Source organism: Muscardinus avellanarius (assembly GCF_963383645.1).
Source record: "Muscardinus avellanarius genome assembly, chromosome: 3".
Lineage (NCBI taxonomy): Eukaryota > Metazoa > Chordata > Mammalia > Rodentia > Gliridae > Muscardinus > Muscardinus avellanarius.
Window position 1 is genome coordinate 91344011 of NC_137788.1, and position 22047 is coordinate 91366057.

At 33.5% G+C, this 22047-nt stretch overlaps 1 protein-coding gene across 2 annotated transcripts in view; it reads right to left on the reverse strand.

Annotated features, from left to right (window-relative positions):
* Positions 1-7858: 7858 nt before the first annotated feature.
* OLFM3 (olfactomedin 3) overlaps positions 7859-22047 on the reverse strand; it is a gene marked incomplete at both ends in the record, with an annotated part of 208401 nt that continues 194212 nt past the window's right edge. For both annotated transcript variants that reach the window (XM_080692772.1, XM_080692771.1), the window contains 2 exons: positions 7859-8536; positions 9618-9724. In XM_080692772.1, coding sequence (XP_080548898.1) covers positions 7859-8536; positions 9618-9724 — 785 coding nt within the window. The remainder of the gene's footprint in view (positions 8537-9617; positions 9725-22047) is intronic.

Genomic DNA, 22047 nt, shown 5'->3' on the forward strand with positions numbered 1-22047 from the left:
AAGATGAATAGGTTTCTAATAAGCCTATCGTTTGAGGAAAAGTGTTTCACAGTTAAGGAAGTATATCTGACAACTAAATCTAAAAACTACATGGTATTTTTGATGTTTGTCTGCCAAACTGTGTTGTGAGTTTGTTTAAGATTCCAGATTTTAGAAGGTAAGGCGGCAACACCTGGAGAACTTTATCACATCCACCTGAATCGCCACATCCCTCCATGCCTGCCATACAGACTGAGCCCAAAAGACGAAAAGTTCCAAAAAAGTTAAAGAAGATTCCCAGAGAGGCCTCCAAGCCTTGGGCGTGCCCGTTTCTTCTGGAAGATTTCCCTTTGGAACTGCCCATCTGCAAGATCTGGGAGAAGATCCAGAGCTAATCTCTTGAAAGCCGAAAGCCAGCCGAAAGCCCGAAAGCTGGACTAGTTTTTTTTTTTTTTTTACCTTTGTTTACGTGTTATTCACTATTGTTTTACAGTGATTGCATTCACCTCCTTTTCTCTTATTATTAACTTTACTGGTGAAGGGTATACATTTTTCTGGGTTCTTGTAATAAAGTGTCATTAGCTCAAGAAGCTCCTGTCCATATCAGATTCTTTCCAGAAGCACCGCAAATAGGAACTTAAAGAAATTTATTTCCTAGAAGGGAAAGAATCGCTGCAGATAAGAGGCTGCAGTACATCACCCTATCCTCCCCCATCTTTTCTGATATTTTCGATCGCGAGTGGGATCACCCCAATCCCGACTGAGCCGGTTTGCGGCAAAAAATATAAAAAATAGGTCTGGGAGTGTAGCCCAGAGGTAGAAGGGCTTCCAGAAATCCCAGTACCACCAAAACAAAAAACAAAAAAACAAGACCAACCCCCCAAAAAAAAAACAAAAACAAAAACAACTGAATCTTAATGAACCAAATAACTATCTAAACTCCTTTAATCCGCTTTTTGTGCAATAAAATTTACTGTTTTCAGGGAAGGGCCAATTCACCCACAAGAATAAATTAAAAGTAGTTGGTCTTCTTAAAACTTCTCTCATTTAGAATATTATCTCAATAAGAAATAAAAAAATTGGTAAGTAAACAAATTCTCAAATGTTAATTTCTCATGATATTCCTGGAATGCAACAAAGATCTCAGTGGTTAAGACTCACTCACTTGGTCTTATATTTTGGTCATTAGTATTTACCATGATACTATTTGTCAATCGTTGCCTGGGGCAGGCATATAAGCCAGGACTGGTATTGATTTTACCATTGAGGAGTTCATGCTAATTTGAAGAAAACAAATAACTACTGTGTGATAATTTCTTTTGGTATTAGTGATTGATTCCAGGGCTGTTCTATCTCCAAACTATATCTCCAGCTATATTTATTTTTTTTATTTTGAAACAGGGTATGGCTAACTTACTGAAGGCCTGGCTAAGTTTCTAAGGCTGGCCTCGAAACCGTGATTTCTTGTCTCATCCTCCTAAGAACTGGGATTACAGGTGTGAACCACCACATCTGATTGAAGCGATAAATTGATAATATCAATATTGTGGGAACACAAAAGAATTATCTCTGTATATCCTTAGAAATAACTCAATACTTTAAATCAATATTGAGTCAAAGGAATTAAATCAAAGGGTAAAAGTTCAATCTTAAATGTGAATTATGAGAGAAGGTATATATCCCACCCTTTGTCATGAAATGTAAGTCCTACTTGGAAAGGGAGAATTTCATAAAGCCACAGCTGGTGGAAGTGTTCACTAGCTAATGGAAAAAAAAAAAAAGCAAAACTGATTGTACAAAAGAGAACTTTGAGGTCAGAAAACAAAAGATACATTTCCAAACAGGGCATTAGATCCTGAGCATAGGCAGGGAGATGATAGATCAGAGAGGGCTGACTGAATGAGAGCTGAAATCAGTGAGTGAAAGAAACAAGATGAAAGATCATTGTTGAAATCAAATACCTGGAATAGGTATCTGATAATGTAAGAACCTGTTTAATTTCTTTTTCAATGCACACTTTATATCCCAAGAGTAGCTTCTAATGGAGTTTAGAGAGAGAATGAAAATACTGATTTTTATTTTTTATTCATAATAGAGTGGAAAGTAATGGATAAGTCTTCCCAAGTCCTTTGAGATAGGAGGGCGTCACACTAAACACCACTGGCAGAAGCAACCTCATGTCTCTACTCAGCATGGTTGTATATATGTAACTGTGGCTACAGGTTTTTTGTTTCCTTTATTTTTATGAAAAATTCTAATAAAATGTTTCTGAAACTGCACTGTAGATCATATACAAGTCAGCTAAAATAGGTTTTAATGCAAGATAAAGGTTAAAACCATTTCCCCCTCTGTTTGTGTGTTGCTTTGGTAGCTAAAATCAGAAGGAGTTTTCAGTTAAGTTTGATGGAATGCCCTGCATCTGCTCCACCCACATTGAGTGCTGCCAAAGGACTGTGCTGGAGTTACCAGGATGTTCTCCAAACTCAAATAGATAAGAGGTTAGGCCTCAGATAGAAACTCCTGGGTCACTGAATCTGGAGAAATTAGGATGGAGAGATTGGATCTCAGAAAACTAACTTGATTTGGAGTAAATATAACAAAATCTCTTCAGAATTTTTAACAGTAGCAACTTAATCTTAAATTATCTGAAGGAAAAAAAACCTAATGATAATGCTGGGATGTTGATTCCTTTCAACAAAGAATTGAATTAAAATTCTTGAGGATTATAAGAAAGATCACAGACATTTTGTACTTTTTATAAAGATATTTAATAAATTTAGGAATAATTAGGTTGAATTGACAGACTGGTAGTTTTTTGGTTCATGAGTTCTTTGAAAATCTGATGAAACTTGTAAATTTTCTACCAGAAAGAAAGAATATACAACCACAGATACACATTAAATTCGGCACATATTTTCAAGGGATGTAGGTATCCCCAGAAGTGCTTTATTGGATTCTAAGGAAAGAACTAAAATATCAAAAACTTCAGCTAATGAGGAGATATACTATGAGTATTTGTTTGATGGACTTATAGGAACAGAAAAAAAGAGGTCAATTGTTTTACATAAATCAAATGGTGACTTCCTATTCTTTGGGTGAATTTACCATGATAGGCTGCTTTTCAGGGAAATCTTGTTTAATTATCCCCTCTAAACATCATCTTTTATCTTGCTTTTCTCCTGGGGGTGGGGGAGATTCGGTTCACTCTTTATCACCTATAGATTTATTTCCCTCAAAGCAGCTAATACAGTCAGAACTTATTTTTTATATATATACATATACCAGAATGTAAACACATGCCAGCTATGCCCCTAGCATCCAGAGCATCAGATAGTACATAGTTCTGCCTAGTGATTACTCTTTGAACAAATAATTCACTACTAAGTAGTTTTAAAATCTGCGAAATACCCATTGGTAATATACACGAATTGACGTGAAGTCGAGAGCAGTGTAGACAAATGGCCAGCTGGGTGTGTATTCCTGCAGAATGATAACCTTCTATAATGTGTGGAAGCTTAAAAAGGCCAGTGTTTCGTTGAGCTAATTTTCTTCTCCATTTTCAAACTTCAGTACTATATTTTCTGGAAATGCCATATATTTTCTTGGAAATGTCATATATTTTCTGGAAATGTCTGTTGATATGCAATATTTTCAAGTCTCAATTGTGTTAGGGAATGATATACTGTGGCGATATTTTAGTCACTTAAAAATAGATGCAAGCTCTTCTGGGCATATTGTGGCATTGATAAGGATGCAGCTTGGTACTGAACAGTGTTTATGAGTATGGTTTATGTGCAAACTTCTTACAAACCTGAGATATTCCTAAGAACTCTTCCACAGTCATTCCATTGCTTTATATTTCTAACTAGATATGCTTTATGATTGGCACAGTTAATAAAGTTGTTGTGTACTCTTGGCAAGGTACAACTTTATACTTATATCATTTTTTAATCATCTTTAATTTGTATTTGTGGAACTTATTTGGTACTTGATGAACTAAGCTTCAAAAAGATAGGCTTGATTCTAACTAGTTTGATGTGCTGGAGAAAAGGCAGACTCCAAACAGGATTAAAATTTCTACAAGCCTGATAGAACAGATCAAATAGAAAAGATATACTGCCTAATATAATTTCAAGATGGGAGTCAGTTACATCAGCTTGGTAAATTCAGTTTGAAGAACAATTTTCTATTTGGCCAAAGTGTAGAGCAAATAGCTTTCTATTCTTTATTCAAATTATATGCATGAATTTAAGTCATGATTTCTTAGAAAAATAATGAAAAGTTTTAAATAAAATTGTCTTTTCTTCCACAAGCTAAATTTTTTGGTATTTTTATTACAATTCCATGAATTTAAATTAACATTTTATTAAGACCCAGCCCTTCTCCAAAACCATTAATCATGACAAATTATGAACTAGCTTTATGATGAATTGAGTTAAAATTTAGAAACGAAAATAATTCCATGATCTTGATTTCAGTATGGATACGGTTTGGATATTTGGTGACTCTAGGTCCTTTTATAGAGGTAACTGCTTCTAGCTATAAGCATTATATATGAGTAAAACTATGTCATCCTATGGCATCCAAATTTTAATGCCCTACGACTCTAGTACTGAGTAGATCACTGTATAGGAAACTTTCTCATTGTCCACTTATGTGATGATGGAGAAGATGAAGTATACTTCATCTCTAAATGTTTGATAATGTCATATAAAACCAAGGTGTATATGTGACAAAAATATGATCACATTTACATCATTAAGTCAGCAAGATGCCAGTCTTGACTCTGCTCTTAAAAATGTCTTATTTCTAAAAGCTTGTTTTTTTTTTTAATAAACTCAGCAATGGCTATATTTTTCATAATTTCTTTTACATGAAGGGTTACTTTTATTTTTATGTTGTTGCATTGAAATTTAGTATTTGCAGAAACAACACTTTGGTAATTTCGCTAGCTATGAAAAACAGTTAAGATTTTTGTTAATCTATTTTTAAAGAAAATAATGCTAAAAAAGCATTATATGTGAAACTTAGTAGAGACATAACTGATTTTTATCTTAAATGATTATAAGCACACTTTTATGTAGTTTCTTTAAAAAATAATTCTTCTTATTGAGATTTAGTAGTTGTAGGTTTGTTAGTGGTTTTCAAACATGAAAACCTATTTCTTTTCAGGAGTAGGAATCAGTAAGAAGTTCACATTATTTTCCAAAGATAAGATTTTGTCAGAGACAATACTGTTAGTTATAAAGTTGAAATGATTTCTGTGAGTTTGGAGACAGGAGCCAGAGCTTCTCAGTTTATGATAAATCATAACTAATCAATCATTATACTATTTATATAATGAATATGATGTTTTTTATTTCTACATAATTAGCAATGCAATAGAATGCTACCATTTTCTGAACTCATAGATGTAAGTTAGGTACAAGTAATAAGCATATGTTTCAAGTGCCACAAATACAAATAACACACAAACACAATCAAACCATAAACATATTATTATTGAATGACAAGGAAGTTTTTTGATGATCCAGTTAATCCAGAAAATACCAGTTACACAGTTCACCTAAGATTAAAGCTTTCTGAGTTTATATTTCTTTATAGCTTGTACTATATAGATGATTTAAAAATACTCATTTTTTCTCATAAAATTTATATGTTGAAGATTAAAAGAACAGTGATTTTAGTAAGTTTTTTTTAATATATTCCAGGCACAAAACTGATGATAATTTGTTAAGAAAAATGCTTTTAAACTGTAAAGGTTTAATGCAAATCATGTTTTTAAACTCATGTTACCCCCATTTCTACTGACAAAAGAATCCATGCCCACTTGCTCTAGCAGCACATATACTATAAACTGGATGGTGGGAAAATCTTACCCAGAAAACAATGAGGTGCTTTATAAGCTGCAATAAAAAAAAAGCTGTGATAAACTATATCTTGAATCTATTTTATAACATATGGCATCATTTTACAAAAAACAAATGATACTCTATTCTTAAAAATTCATCTATTTCTGAAATTGATGTAACTTTCTTTCTTTGTATTAAGTATTGACTTTTTTGTGGTATGTGTACAAGTGAATCTCCTAAACTTTCCAACTCTCAATAGCACAGGAGAACTTCTGTAAACTTTTTAAAAGACAACATTGCTAAGGGACATAGAGTTGTCATCAAATCATGCTAACATTTGGAGGCAGAAAAAAATACTTTTAAATCTTATCAGTTTCAACATGGGATTATTTAATTCTCTAATTTTGATAGTGAGATATTTGAGAACAGTGTTTTACTTGTGATATTTAAAATGAATTACTCTTAAATAGCTTTTCTTTATACAATGCTTTATCTGCAAAATTATATCCATATATTTCAAAGAAAACTGTGGAATTATATACATATGTAATGTTAAACTAAATATTAATGAAAAATTAAGTCATATCTTACTTATTATAAAATATATTTTTAAGTTGCAAACTAACTCATACTTGTTTTATAAAGCTGCCATCGGGAAGTATTTTTAGCATAATATAAAAAAGTACATCCAAACTGTATGACATTGTTATATATTTGTTGATAATATGTTTTTTGAAATTGTTTTCATATAAGCAATTATTAAAACCATCCTTTTTTGGTTATATTGTTTTTTTTCACACACAGTGAGTCAGGAAAATAAGGGGCTGCCTTCCTATCTAATTTTTTGATTTGGTTATTTACACATCCGGAAACAAGCAGACAGCTCTCACATCTCTTCATGATTCTGTTTTGTACAGGTCTTGCCAACAACTCTCCATAATCTGAATCTAGTGGACATTACAGACATTTTCTTTTTAGGAGTTTCCGTGTGCTTTATGTACTTTCAGAGTTATGATACAAATTATTATATTATTAAAATTATGGCTAAAATATAATTATAGATTAATTTTTAATTAAGAATAAAATATGTATTTGGTGTGTACTAAATGTATAGTCAATGCAAATTCATTTTTTTAACTCATCTGCATCTTTTGCAAACAAATATTTGGGTTGCTTTCAGTTAACAGAGGAACTTGACTATAGTTAATTAGTTTTTTCAGTCAATGTCAGCAATCCAATAAACTTGGGGTAAAACAAAGACTTTATATAATATCTATTTTGATTTTCTCTTTAGTTTATATCATGATTATGTCAGGGGGTAAGCCAAGACAATTTTTCTTGACCATACTTGAAAATTGACTCAAATAATTACTAAGATTAAATTTCCATGTATTTTATAAAAAATATTACTTTCACAGAAGTGAAGAAATACAATTGCACAATGGTGGTTACAATGGTAGAAACACACATTGCCAAGAAAACGTTAGCCAGAGATTTAAAAATGACTGTACAGCACCGCATCAGAGAATCATATTAAGAGCAAAATGATTAATATTATTTTTTTATATAAATGAAATCTTTAAATCTTTTTGAGAAATAACTGGGGGAAAAGTGTTTTTTATATCTTAAATTCTAGCAAAATATTTCCTGATGTGGAGCCAAAGACAGTAAAAAATGAAAGAGTTAGAAAAAAAAGACATTCATGCATTTAAGCCAACATTAGTCTCTGACTCTAATATAAGGCAGGTAATTAATCTTTTGCAAAACTATGACTTTAGCCACTTAAACTCTTTTTAGTACTTTTCATGGCAAGGACAGGATTGGCCTTGTAAATTTAGGAGTTAAGATGTGTTTCCAGCACGTTAACTTAGACAGACTCAGCTCTTTTTTGAAACACCAAATTTACAATAACAAATGCTCTGCTTTGGAGAAATGATGAAACGTTATATTAAAGAAAAATAATAGGGGTCCTATTGAGTTTATTACAAATGACAGTGTTTAGATCAATGAAGGTGGATCACATTTGCCTATGTGTCATCCTCAGTTTTAATGATGTGGAAAAGGGTGACATTGAACAGGACCTGGTGGCCATTGTTCCAGGCATAGAGTGCTCTATCTCTTGCATTGTAGTCAAGCATGGATATGTGAAAGTATTGGTTATGGAAAGGAATGTCTGTGTACTCATATGTGGAGGTTTTGGTGGAATAGGAGTAATACACCTTAGCTCCAGTTAGGTGGGAATTGGTGACATACAGTGTTCCACAGATCATGAAGGATTCTCCGGCACTCCTCTTGGGGTAACCGGTGTTCCAGCTCTTCATCACCTCCAGGGTATCTTGGTTAATCTGGCTGATGACAATGTTGCCTGCATTCTGATTAGTTGCATACACAGCCCACAGTCCAATCTCATCAGCCATTAGGTCGATGTCAGAGAAACCACCCCAGGTGTAGGGATAAACATTGTGGAAACCAGCATACTCCAGGCTTCGTTGGGCAAGCACTCGCCCCAGGTCAAAGCTGTATTTGATGATGATGTTACTCTGATATTTATTAAAGTAGAGTGAGCCATTGTAGACAACATGGTTAGTTCCTGCCCACTTGAAAGGGAGGTTGTATGTCCTAGATTCAGCCCCACTGACAAAGTCTGCAATTGACTTATACTCACGGACAATTTTATTGTTAGTATAACTGTCCATGTACCAGACCTGAGGGGAAAAAAGGATAAAGGTGACTAAACTTATTATTTTCATGAGAAATCCAAAAAACTGCAGTAATATTTGGCACATATTAATATCAAAATTCTCGGGCTCAGAAGTCAAATGTCTTACTGCCAACCTACAATGTGATAGTATTGCAGCTTTGGTAAAAATATAAAACATAATCTATGTGGAAAAGGAACAAATGAATTTACTGTAATGAAATTGATCTGCTTTTTTGTTTTTTTTCTTTGTTTTAATTTTTGGCTATTTAGTGCATATCACAAAGTGAAACAAACATAGACCAATGCAAACCATATCACCTGGTGAATCAACGTGACCAGTGATAACTGCAAAAGTACAACCTTAAGCAAAATTAACTGTATTACATCCCTTGTTCTGAAAAATCATATGGTCTAATTTTACATATTCAACCCATTTCTACTTCATGTGAACTCAGAACCATCCAGTAACATTTTTTTTAACTAGGTCAGCTTATAGGTACGACTATCTTTTAATGAAACTATTTTACTAACTTAATAATAAATTTCATTTGGAGGGAACCCTTGGAAATCTTATTTTGGGTTCTATAACAGAACATAAATAGAGTTATAGTAAGCTTCCAGTATACTGATTTACATAGTTTAAGCACTACCGATTTATGAACATGGCCACTCCCAAAGTTACATTGTTATTTCTTTTAAAACTAGCTCTAAATCCCAGGAATATATTAGCTCATTTAGTGAATTATTTGGCTGAGATTTTTACTTAGTGATTTTTTTTTTACACTAAGGAACATGCTTTATAAAGAATACACAGGGAATATTGTATAATTGTAACTAGCACTTTTCAATCATTATTCAAGACAAAACCCAATAAAAGATTAACTGTATAAGTAAATTATAAAACAGTACATTTTATTAAAAGAGTATTTCTATATATCTGTAGATATGTTAGTATTGTCAAACAAAAAATATTCGTAGACAATTTTCAAGTTTAAACTAATACCCTTGAAGAAGTAATAGTAGTCAGTAGAGAGAAAGTATAAATACACAATATTCTAAAAAAAGGTATTTTGGAAGTAACATACTCTATTATTTTTTTCAGATGCTAACGGATCTGTCATCCAAGCGCCAAATCGAGTTCCAGATGTCTTGACTGTAACCGGGCCTGTGATTTTCATCAACTTGCCACATGCTGAAATTAAAGAGATATAAACATGTTGGACAAACACAACAATGAAGCCAATACCATACCAACAGCAATTAAAGGGATCATAAAATAAGGCAACTTCATGGGATTAATGTCACATATTCTGAATGAATGATCATTTATTGCTGGGCATGTATCCATAATTTGAAACACGAGCAATTGCTTTGCGGTGTTCTAAATCTAAATTATAGAATTTTAAGTGGTAAATGGTGTGTATATCTTTAAAAATGAGGAAAGTTATCCTCATTATCCTTATTTAGCAGCTGTTTCTCCTAAGTAAAGAGGTCAGAAAAAAGTTAAACAACTGGCTCATTAAGCTGCATACCCAATCATCAGCAACCCCATCTCTCCTCCTCTCCTTCTATACTTTGTGACTACGATAATGTATCCAAAGCGGAAACAACTCTACAAGCAATTTTTTATTATTATTGCTTTTTTGATAAATGAGCAGCTCTAGTGAAAGCTATCCTTGTAGATTTTAACAATAAAAACTCCATCACAGTATACCTTTTCAAGTAAAAATTTGAGGGGTAAATACACAGATAACAGTGTCTGATAGAGCAGCCATGAACAGGTAAAGATAAAACTTCTAAATCTCAAGCCCTTAAACCTCAAAGTCACAGGCAATGAAATATGCAGAAATACAATACATTACATAAAGAACATCAAATGACGTTCTTGCAAAAAAATGTAATTTAAAAAATTTAATTTTTTATAGGTGCAATATATTCATACATCATATTGGGGTAAAAAACTTGTGTCTACATACATGTACATATCACCGATTTAACCCCTACCCAATTCCCACCTCATTCCCTCCCCATCCCTCCCTCCCTTGCTTGTCTTAGTGGTTGACTTCAGTATGAAAATGTAGGTTTTTTTTTTTTTTTTTTTTTTTTTTTTTAACCATCTTAGCTATGAATAAGATTTCAGGAATGTCTTAACTACAAAAACCCAAGCCAATCAGAAGCTCAAGAATTTTTGTGAGATTTCCAAACAGCAACGATCAAAAATGTTTATTATATACATTGAAAAAGGCAATCTGTTCACCCACAAATGTTAAACTCTGGCATAAACAAAAGAATACTCTTACTTTTTTTTTAATCCTATTTTCTCCTCTTAAATCTTTTTTTTAAGATATTAGGATTTGAACCCACATGTATTCTCTTACTGAGCTCTACTCCCAGCCCATTTTATTTTCTGTTTTGAAACAGGGTCTCATTAAGTTGCTGAATTTGGCATCCAACCTATGATCCTCTTGTCTCAGCCTCTCAAGTACTGGGATTACAGGCGTGTCATCACACTCAGCTGTTTTCTTACTCCTTTTGTATCCTATTATACATTATTTCTATCTTTCTCTGCCTGTCCATAGAATTAATACATTTCCAGTTTGTTTCTTTTGGCTCTTATGTGTCTGGATTAGAGAAGACCAATACCAAGGACAGATCAAGGATAAAAGTTATTTCTAGCTTATAGCTTATTTGGACTCATTTTTCTCAATATATACACCTCATAAGGATAATTTGTAATTGGCACGATATTGAGCTATACAGTTAGGAAGATGATGAATGATAATATATTTTGCACTATTACTTTAGTGATAACTACAAATTTAGTAACCTCTAGCATTTTAATAAATCTAAATTAAATACTTTTTCTCCACTTTCTGGAAGAAAAAAACCCCAATCACAGTATACCTGAAAGGAGTAGAATTTTGAGGATAAATTCACAGATAACAGGGCCTGATAGAGAAGTCGTGAACATCACTCTATAATGAATTGCTTTATAAATTCCTCAGACTTGATTAAACAAGCTAGGCATTACCTATATCAAATAGCAAAACCTTGTGTTAAGCTGATTGGAAATTTAGCAGTTTAATTTGATATAAACACATGAGAATTGTTTGAGTAAAATAGTAGCAAATTGAATGAGAAAAATTAATGTATTCCAAATGGATTAAATCGAATAAATGGTCTGAATACACAGTAAGTCAAAGTAGCATAATCTTTAATTATATCCTGTGTAAATATTTCTAAATAAACAGGTTATAAAAACATAAAAACTTCAAATAGAAGTAGATTAAAATAAATAGAAGGAGCCGGGTGTGGTGGTGCACGCTTGTAATCCCAGCATTCGGGAGGCTGAGACTGGAGGATCGTGGTTCATGGACAGCCTCGGCTACATAGGGAGGCCCTCCACAACTCAGTGAGACCCTGTTTCAAAATAAAAAATAAAATATAGGGCAGGGAGTGTAGCTCAGAAGTCTAATGCCCCTGGGTTCCATCTCCAGACCCTCAATAAATAAATTAATTAATAAGTAGAAAGACATTCTGCTCCCTTCCCCCACCCCCAGACACAGAAAAATCACCAAATAAAATGTATAATTCTTAAGCTTGAGAAAGTAATTCTGGCTTAAAATGATTAATACATACTTTTATCCCTTTTATTTTTCATGATCTCATTAAAATAAACATAAAGGAGTAAAACATGAAAAAGCACCCCAAACGAAAACTCAAAGCAAAGAAAATGATATAAAGATCCATTAGTGAGGAAGAAGTTTTAACAAATGTCTAGAAGGCAGAGGCAATAGAGAATGGTCATTAACGATGTAGGATGAAATAAATCACATTAGTGTCCATGCAGAGGAAGCAGAGGCTCTACCCTAAACAAGATCAGTAGGAAACTCAGAAAAATAGGGAGAAAGGGTGTGTGAGTGAGACGGGGCCCTGAAAACAAGGACAGCACTGAAAGCACGCCTTAAAAGTGTCTTCACCCCAACGTGTAGGCCCCTAAAAGACAGGTTTAAAAAAGTCAAAAAGTGCTCACTTCGGCAGCACATATACTAAAATTGGAACGATAGAGAGAAGATTATCATGGCCCCTGCGCAAGGATGACACACAAATTCGTGAAGCGTTCCATATTTTTTTAAAAAAAAGTACAATAAATAAATAAATAAATAAATAATCAACAAACTGGGTTCAGTGTTATGTATTCCAGGACTAAGGAGGCTGAGACAGGAGGATTGCAGGTTTGAAACTAGCCTCAGAAACTTAATGAGACCCTCTACAACTTAGTGAGACCCTGTTTCAAAATAAAATTAAAAATGAGAAGGGCTTGGGTGGTGGTGGTGGGGTTGTAGCTTGGAGGTAGAACGCCTCTGCGTTTAATCCTTAGCACACACATAAAAGAGAGAGGGAGAGTATGAGTATGAGAAAGAAGGAAAGATATAAGAAAAAAGAAAAAAAAAAGAAAATTGTGCTAACTACTTGAGAAGCCTTAGGGTGACTAGTGTAGGCACTGGAGGTCCAGAACAAAGGCTCCTGTGTAATGACGGTACTGTCCATGTTTACTAACCGTGGAAAGAAGTATTAAGCCCTACTTAAATACACAGACTTTTCAAAGGGAATATTGTTCAAGTTTTTAAAACCACTGGATAAAATGAGTAACCAGATAGTTTTCAAAAGTTAAAATGAAAATGGCCAAGGTAAATAGAAAAATTAAGATCTCAATGAAAGAGACAATTCAGAAACAGAAGAGACTCTAGTACTTAAGAGACATCTCTATACTGTATACTGTGGACTGTGAAAGAAAAACACAAAAGAGCTGTTAAAATTTAAAAAACATTACAGTTTTAAAAATCAGCTCGGTTAGGTGTGATGGCGCACACTTGTAATCCCTGTGCTTGGGAGGCGAGACGGCAGGATCACGCAGGTTCAAAGCCAGCCTTGCTGACTTAAGAGACCCTGTTTCCAAATAAAAATATATAAAAATATAGGTCTGGAAGTGTAGCCCAGAGGTAGAAGGGTTTCTAGGAACTCCAGCACCACCCCCAAAAAAAATTAGCTGGAAGATTAAAAGCATTACCCCAAAATTAAAATTTAAAAGATTAAAATGAAAACAAGATAAAATATGGAGGTATATAAGATAACTCCCATAAGCTCCAATATCTGAAAAATGAGGCTTATGGGATAGGAGTAAGAAAAAAAATAGAAGCATGTTTTGAAGTATTGTCTTGCTAGATTTCTGAGAGTTTCACTGCTTTCTGAGGCTAGCTTGAACCTATGATTCTCCTGTCTCAGGGCCCCAGATACTGGGATTACAAAGGTGTGCCACCACACCTGTCTTCCCAGCCATTTTTAACACTTTTTATTTTGACACAGGGACTCACTAAAGTTACCCCAGCTGGCCTCAAACTTGAAATACTCCTCCCTTTGCCTCTCAAGTCACTGTGATTACAAGTATGTGTTTCTAACAAGCAGACTTTCTAAAAGCTCACCCAAAAGGCACTCTTTCTTTAAAAGATACTTTAGGATAAATTGCAGCAAACTAAGTGAGTAAACCAAGACTGGGGGAGACATGCAATCAGGAAGACAGTAATGTCCTATCCTCAAAACGACAACTTTGCAGTCACTTAAGACCATTTGGTACAGAATTGACAGACAGATTTGATAGAGAGGTCTCCACAATAAGTTTGTGGCAATGTAAATTAGTATAACCATTATAGAAAATAATATGGAACTTACTAAGAAAATTAAAAATAGAACTGCCATCTAATCTAGCAACCCAGTGGTTGCTAGATTAGATGGCAGTTGCTTTGTACTTTCTGTACAAAGAAATAAAATCTGTATTCAAATAAATATCTGCATTTCAAAGTTTATTATATTATTATTATATTATATTATTATATTATGTTTATAGTAGCCAAGAAAAGGAAGCAACTGAAATGTCCGCCAACTGATGGATAAAAAAAATGTGGCATATATATATATATATATATATATATATATATATATATTATACACACACACACACACACACACACACATACACACACACTACCATACTAATCACTCATAAAAAGAATGAGATTTTGTCATTTGAAACAACATGGATGGAACTGGAAATCATTTTGCTAACTGAAATAAGACAGGCATAGAAAGACAAGTACCACATGACTTCTCTCCTATGTTGATTTGAAAATGTTGATTACATAAAACTTGAGAGTGTATTTGTGGTTATCAGAGGCTGGGGAGAGTAGATAAGAGGGGAGATGGGGAAAGGTTGATTGACGGGTACTAAGTTATAGTTAAATAGAGCAAGAACTTCTGGTGTGCGAGCACAAAGTTGGAGTGACTATAGATAACAGTAACTTACCGCACATTTCAAAGACTAGAAGAAAGGATTTTCAAAGTTTTCAACAAAACAAAATGATAAATGAGCTGGGTGTGTTGATGCAAGCTTTTAATCCTAGCATTTGGGAGGCTGAGACAGCAGGATCAGGGTTCAAGGACAGCCTCAGCTACTTAGTGAGACCCTTGTAACTCAGTGAGACCCTGTTTTGAAATAAAGAATAAAAAAATAGGGCTAGGTGTGTCACCCAGAGGTAGAATGCCCTTGGGTTTCATTCCCGGTATCTCAAAAAAATAAATAAATAAATAAACATTTGAGCAACTATATATATTAACCTGATTTATTCATTATACATGTACCAATCTATACATGTAAGAAATCATGTTAACCCATTAATATTATACAATTTTTGTTTTTATCAGTTGAAAATAAATCTACTTTATAAAAGATATAAGTGGAATTAATCTATAGATACAGACAGAGAAATGCTGTATATGATGATGGCAGTATAGATGTCTGTAAAAGAAAATCTTATTTGAGCTTAACTCTAGTAATAGTCCTTTTCAGTGGTACAGATATTATTTTACTTAGAAAGGAAGGGACTTTGTCAGTCTAGCACTTTGCTTCCAAGGAACAATATAAACATTCTTATAATAATGTGAATAGACATGTTTAACTTGTAGAATTGGTCTATAAACTAATTGCAGAACATCTGAGAGACATTTCATCTGTTCTGTGATTATAGGAAAGCTAAAATGTTTTTGATTATAACATGGGAGAGATGAAGTTCACATTGTCAGGGAGTTATAAATTGTGAGAAGAGATAAAAAGATAGGAACACAACTGTATTGATATTTAAAAATATGAATGAAAAGGATTTTTACTCTACTTGAAGATTAAAAAGAGATTTTTACTCTAGTAATAGAAAAATGAGTCCTGAAGCCACAAAAATGATATGAGTCAAAACATAGTCATAAAACTATGACTATATTAGGAGGAGGCATGAAAAAAAATGGGGTTGGCTAAGTTATCAAAATCTTCATCTTGTGGAATAGGAAGTAAGTAAACAATGTCTAAAATAATAGATGTAGAAAAATAAACCTGTCATTAGAAAAATAAGTCAAAATTTTAAGCCTTAAAACTTAATTATTGAAACTCTTGGGAGCAGAGTTGAAGAAGACTAGTGATTTTTTTATTCTAAGCATTCAATTTCCTACCCATGTATGTACAATATTTACATTATATTTTAAAAGATTAAAATAGCTCCAAAAATTTCAGAGCCATTAAGTTTAAAAAGTAAAATAACCACACTTATATACTGCCTGTTGAAAACTCATTTCCAGGTTTTCTGGGCCATTCTTCCTGCAGGATATGAAGTGGGTAGAAATGGGAGATGTAAGTAGTTTGCAGAAATGGAAATTATGAATAACTTGAATTTTAATTTGGTTTCAGTCTTGTAAGGCTTAGACTGAAATGTGTTTTTCTTTTAAACTTTCAGCCTTATTTTACAATTGTCATGAAAATCTATCTCTAATTTTTTCAACCTTAAGAAAATTAAAATAATTATGACATTTATCAGTTAACTTCATATAGATGTCGTTTTCTTTGAGAAATGAATGTGGAAGTTTAGAAAGGATATCTATGTTTATAGCTTCACAATTCATAATTGCCAAACTATGGAACCAGCTGAGATGTTCATCAACAGACTGAATTAATTACAAAATTATGGGAGAATAAACAATGGAATTCTACTCACCCATACAGAAGAAATAAATTATGTCATTTTCGAAGAACTGGAATATTTATGTGGAGATTAGCCAATCACAAAAAGTGAAGGGTGAGATGTCTTTCCTAATATGTGGAAGCTAGGGAGAATCTGAGACTAAGGAGGGGCTCCAGACAAAGGAGGAGAAATCTTAGTGAAGGAAGGAACCTAACTGAAGGAGGTGGAAAAGTGGAGGAAGATTTGAAGAGGGAAATACCTCAATGGTTATGATGTACATACACGAAGGTATCAAAGCCAATCACTGTGCTAAGGAGGAGAAGGAGGGGAGAGGGGATGGGGGAGGGCTCAATGAATATTGTGTGTCTGTATGCCTCTATCACCCTAAATTTCATCAAGATGTACTTACAATGCATCAATAAAAAATAAATAGTAAAAAAGGGCTTGGAGATGGAACTCAAACTACCTCTGAGTTAGGTCTCTAAGTTCTACCTCTGAGTTTTGGTTTTAGTTATGTTTCTTAGGTACTAACATCCTCAGAATTTATGAACTGTAGAATACATATTAAAAGAATGTTTATGAAAAATATTAAATGGAGCTAAAAGGATCTACAATGTGAATTTAACTAGTCACAGAAATTGAAGGGCTATATGTTTTCTCTCATATGCAGAAGCTATGGAGTAAGGGGAATACAAGACAAACTTTAGAAATAAAGGAGAAGCCCTAGTGGGACAAGGGAGGTGGTCCAGGGGAGGGAGAATTAACAAAGGAGGAACTTCCATTCTCTGTACATATGTGAGAATACAAATGCCAATCTCAATATCATTTATGGGGAAGAGAAGGAAGCAGAGAGGGAGTCTGAGGGAAGCTCACCAAGTGCTGTGCGCATGTAGGTCAACATCACTCTGAACTACAGTATGATGTGAGACTATGATAGACCAAGAAAAATATAAAAAAAGAAAGTAATAAAACACATTCACACAAAGGAAAGGGTAAGTTGAATAGAACTGTATTTTTCATTCAGTCTCACTGAGTTGGTCTTGCACCTACATAATTAAAAAAAAATTTTATTGGTGCATTGTAGTCATACATCTTAAGGGAATAAAAGACTTGTGTAGATATACATGCACACATCACCCAATTAGCCCTTATCCATCTTAATGGCAATTATCTTGTCTGTATGATAAAAAATTAACCCTATAATCTAGTAAACTGATTTGATTTTATAAACGTTAACTCTGTGAGCTTTCAGTGAATGGACTTTGAAATTAGATGCAAATAATTTTCAAAATATGCATGTGAAAGTGTGTGAAATCTGGCTCCAAAAAAAGAGTAGTCTTTGGTGAGAAATGATCCTATGAACATTTATAAACTTTGTGTTTCGCATTTTTTCTTGATTCTTCTATGTGCAATCCTCCCTATCATTTTACTTCATGTCCCTCACACATCATCCATCTCCCACCCTTACAGGTAATGATTCATAATATGCAATGTCAGGATTCTTCCTCCTGGTACCATCTGGTATTTGACATTAGCCCATCACAAATTTTCATTCTGGAATCACATCTTATTAGTATTAATCTAAGAAGCACACTTGAAGAGTTAATGACCTAAAGTACTAACAATTTAAAATAATATCTGCCTCTTAAATGTATCCTTTAGTTTCTTAATCTGAAAGAGTGAGTATATTAAAAATTTGGGACTATGTAGCAATGAATATTCTTAATACCCCCAATAGGTCCATGATAATTATGTATGCAAATGTCCTTTTTTTTTTCGTGGAAGAGTGGACAAAGTGCTTTGCACAAAGTTCTTTCTCATTGGATGACTGTGGTAGGGTGGGTGGCCTTTGGGCTAATTGACTCTTTTACCAAGTACTTAATTTTTTGGGAGAAACTGATGCTTACTGACATAAGTTCTACCTTAGAAAATGAATCCTAAGGTGTTTAAAGCAAAGGCCTTTGTGTTTGACCTTCAAATGGGGACATTTTCTTTATTCACTCATTTATTCATTCATCCAGCTAGGATTTATTGGGCAGCAAAACACCATTCTACATACTAAAGTTACAGTAATAAGCAAGACGTGATACCTCTACAGTTTGGTAGGAGTTTACATTTTGGTGAAAAGGAAATAATAAATAAGAAAACAGGCTAATTGTATCAGGAAGAAAAAAATTCATGCAGGTATTTAAGTAGGACAATTTTATAAGGTGACTAGAGAACTACTGAGATAGAGGGAGGTGTAGGGAAGACCTCTTAGAACATGTAATACTTAGTCTGAGATCTAACTGACAGTTAGTCATAGACTCATGAAGAACATTTAGGCATTAAACGTAATGAATCAGGCATTAGTAGATTTTGCCCCTTAAAGATCAGCTAGGGGAAGACAGCATCATACAGTGGTGGGAGATATGGGTTAAGGAGTCTGATTGCTTGGATTTGGATCCTGAGTCTATCCCTTAGTCTCTAAAGACTTCAAATAATTTTCTAACCTCTCACTATTTCATGGATGATACTAGTAATAAAATGTCTTAAAATGTTATTGAGAAGATCAAATAAGGAACACTTATTAAGTGTCTAGAATAGTATTTGGTACATAGTATAGTAGAAGGGTTTCCAGGAACCCCAGTACCACCAAAAAAAAAAAAAAAAAATATATATATATATATATATATATATATATATATATATATATATTAGCTATCATTGGTACTCTTACAAAAGTACTAAAATTATGAATATTGAAGAGAAAGTCCAGATTATGAAGTCTTTAAAGTTAGAGTTAAATATTTGGATTTTATTCTAGGTACAATAGAAAACTATAGATTTTTTATTTTTTATTTTATTTGGAAACAGGGTCTCACTAAGTTGCTGAAAGCCTCACTAAGTAGCTGAGGCTGGCTTCAAACCTGTGTGATCCTCATGTCTCATCCTTCCAAGAGCGGTGATTACAAGTGTGTGCCACCACGCCCAGCTAGAAGGATTTTTTAAAAGAAAAGGATATAATAATAGAATATGAGCTTTGTTTTGAAGAGATAACTCTAACTCCCATGTGAAACACCAACTGTAGAGAAAATAGAATATAGTAGAAAGTCCCAGTAAGAGCTTATCACAGTGATCAGGTCAGAATCATGGAAGTGGAGTGATGAAAATGGAGGAAAGCGGGTGAATTGGGGTTTTATTTCTAAGGACAAAGTTGAAAATATTAGGCTTTCCATTAGAGGTGAGAATGGGAGGCAAAAAGGAAAATTTTTTTAAAAATCTCAAATTAAAAAACTATTTAAACTGGGCATGGTGGTGCATATCTGTAAACCCCAGTATTTGGGAGGCTTGCAGGTTCAAGGCCATGCTCAGTAACTTAGTTTGATCACTTCAAAATAAAAAATAAAAAAAAAAATAGGGATACAGGTATAGCCAGAGGTAGAATGCCCCTGTGTTCAGTTCCTATTATCAAACTAAACAAAAGATTTTGTCTATCATTTAGAGTTTGTCTGGTGAAATGTGTGTGAGAAAAACACATTCTATCCTATTTATGTGAATAAAACACATTTTATTCAGATGAAATGTGTGTGAGAAAAACAGGTGTGAAAAGAAAAAAAAAACAAGAATCTCATGCAGATTCTTTTAAATTGTTCATGACTATTATAGTAGAGACTGTATAAATCTGGGAACAGATATCCTTTTGAGATGCAGTTTTGACAGCCTCCAACCTAATGGTGATTGTGAAATTCAGGGCTGTGTACTGCCCTAGAGAGACACTGACTACAGACCTGTGCAAATCACAATATTTGTAGGACCCAGCAAGTGAGATTAAGAAGCAGGTATAAGATGAATAGAAGAAACGATGGTATCAAAAAATCCAAGAAAGGAAAGTGTTCTAAGAAGGATGTAGAACTCTCAGTGAATATCATTAAAATGTCTAGCAAGATATGATCAGAGAAGCAATGTAGAATTGAGGGGCAAGAAGTCATTGATGATCATGAGATTCAAATGAAGAGAGTGACAAGTCAGAGCATGAGTGAGTTACTTTAAAAGATTATAAATCAAAGCAGCAGCCATAAAAAATTCTTTTGAGGGAAGAGCAGGGATATCTGAGGTCATGGGAAATTTTTATTGTTGTGCAACGTTATTGTTGTTGTGCAACAGCAACAAAAAGAATAATTTAGTAGAGAGGGAGCAACAGACAAATGAATGGAAGACTGGGAGCAGATGGTAGCTCAATCTGCTTAGTAATCATGAGTAATCATCCCGCTGCGCTTCCTTTAATACATTTGCATGTATCTTGTGTGTGTGTCTTCCATTAGTTTCCCAGGAAATGCTCTTTTTGTAGCGTATTCCATCCAGGTTAGAATGCTGATCTGGTTTCTAATCCAGGCCACAACACTAAATCATCATATTCTCTTAGGCAGTGCATTTATTCTCTGGAGTGTCGTTTCCTCATCTATAAATTGGAAGCTCAAAAGCCTGACATTTTGTCATTTTAATTAAGGGGACATAGCTAGATAGTTCATCAACAAACTCTCATGTGCTGATGAGGAGAAAGTGATATTTGTGGTTGTGTTCAAACCAAAGAAACATCATCAGGACGGTCATGGTCATGATGATTATCCTCAACCTTTATCGTTTGGAAGCAAAAAAATAAAATAAAGTAAAATAAAATAAAATAAAATAAAATAAAATAAAATAAAGAGCTCTCATTGTTGAGCTTTCCAGCAGAAGCTTCCCTTACAGATGGTTATTGATTTGTTAAGCTAAAATTCATCTTGTCAAATGAAACTCTAAGTGAAATTTGCAGGAATTTATAAAATGAGCTGCTTTTTTAGCTATCATTTTGTGGGCTACACAGGTATCCTCAGATTCTAATGCTGTAAAGAAAGTATAAAAATAAAATAAACAGTAAGATATTTTTATTAAAGCTACCCCAAACTAGCTTTTGTTCAAACAAATCATTATCTTTCCTCACTTTTTTTTCTCATTTTCTAGGGGAACAAAGGAAGTCACAAAAAGAATAATTTCCCCAAATGCCTGGAAGACAAATAAATGTTCCTGCAGAGGTAGATGGCAAAGAAAGAAGCTAGAAGTCCTGCTTCATTGATTTTCTCTTGCTAGGCTCTTCAGCTCTCAGGAAGACACAAAAAATATTAGCATTTATAATATATTGCATGTGTATATTCCATATATTAAAATATACTGAATAGGTTATTAGGGAAAGTGCCATTTTATTTCTTTCATGACTTACACATTACGTTTTTATAATAAATTATATTCTATACTTATTAATTGATAGCTGAGAAAAACATCATTTGGGATTTGTTGTTTATATTAACAAAGCATAAAAACCATCTGTCCTTTTAAAAAAATAAATGTAATAACCTATATGAACAGCTATAAACTGTAATATCCAAGAGTAACAAAATCTTAAGACTGTGCCAATATAAGCAATTTAAAAATATTG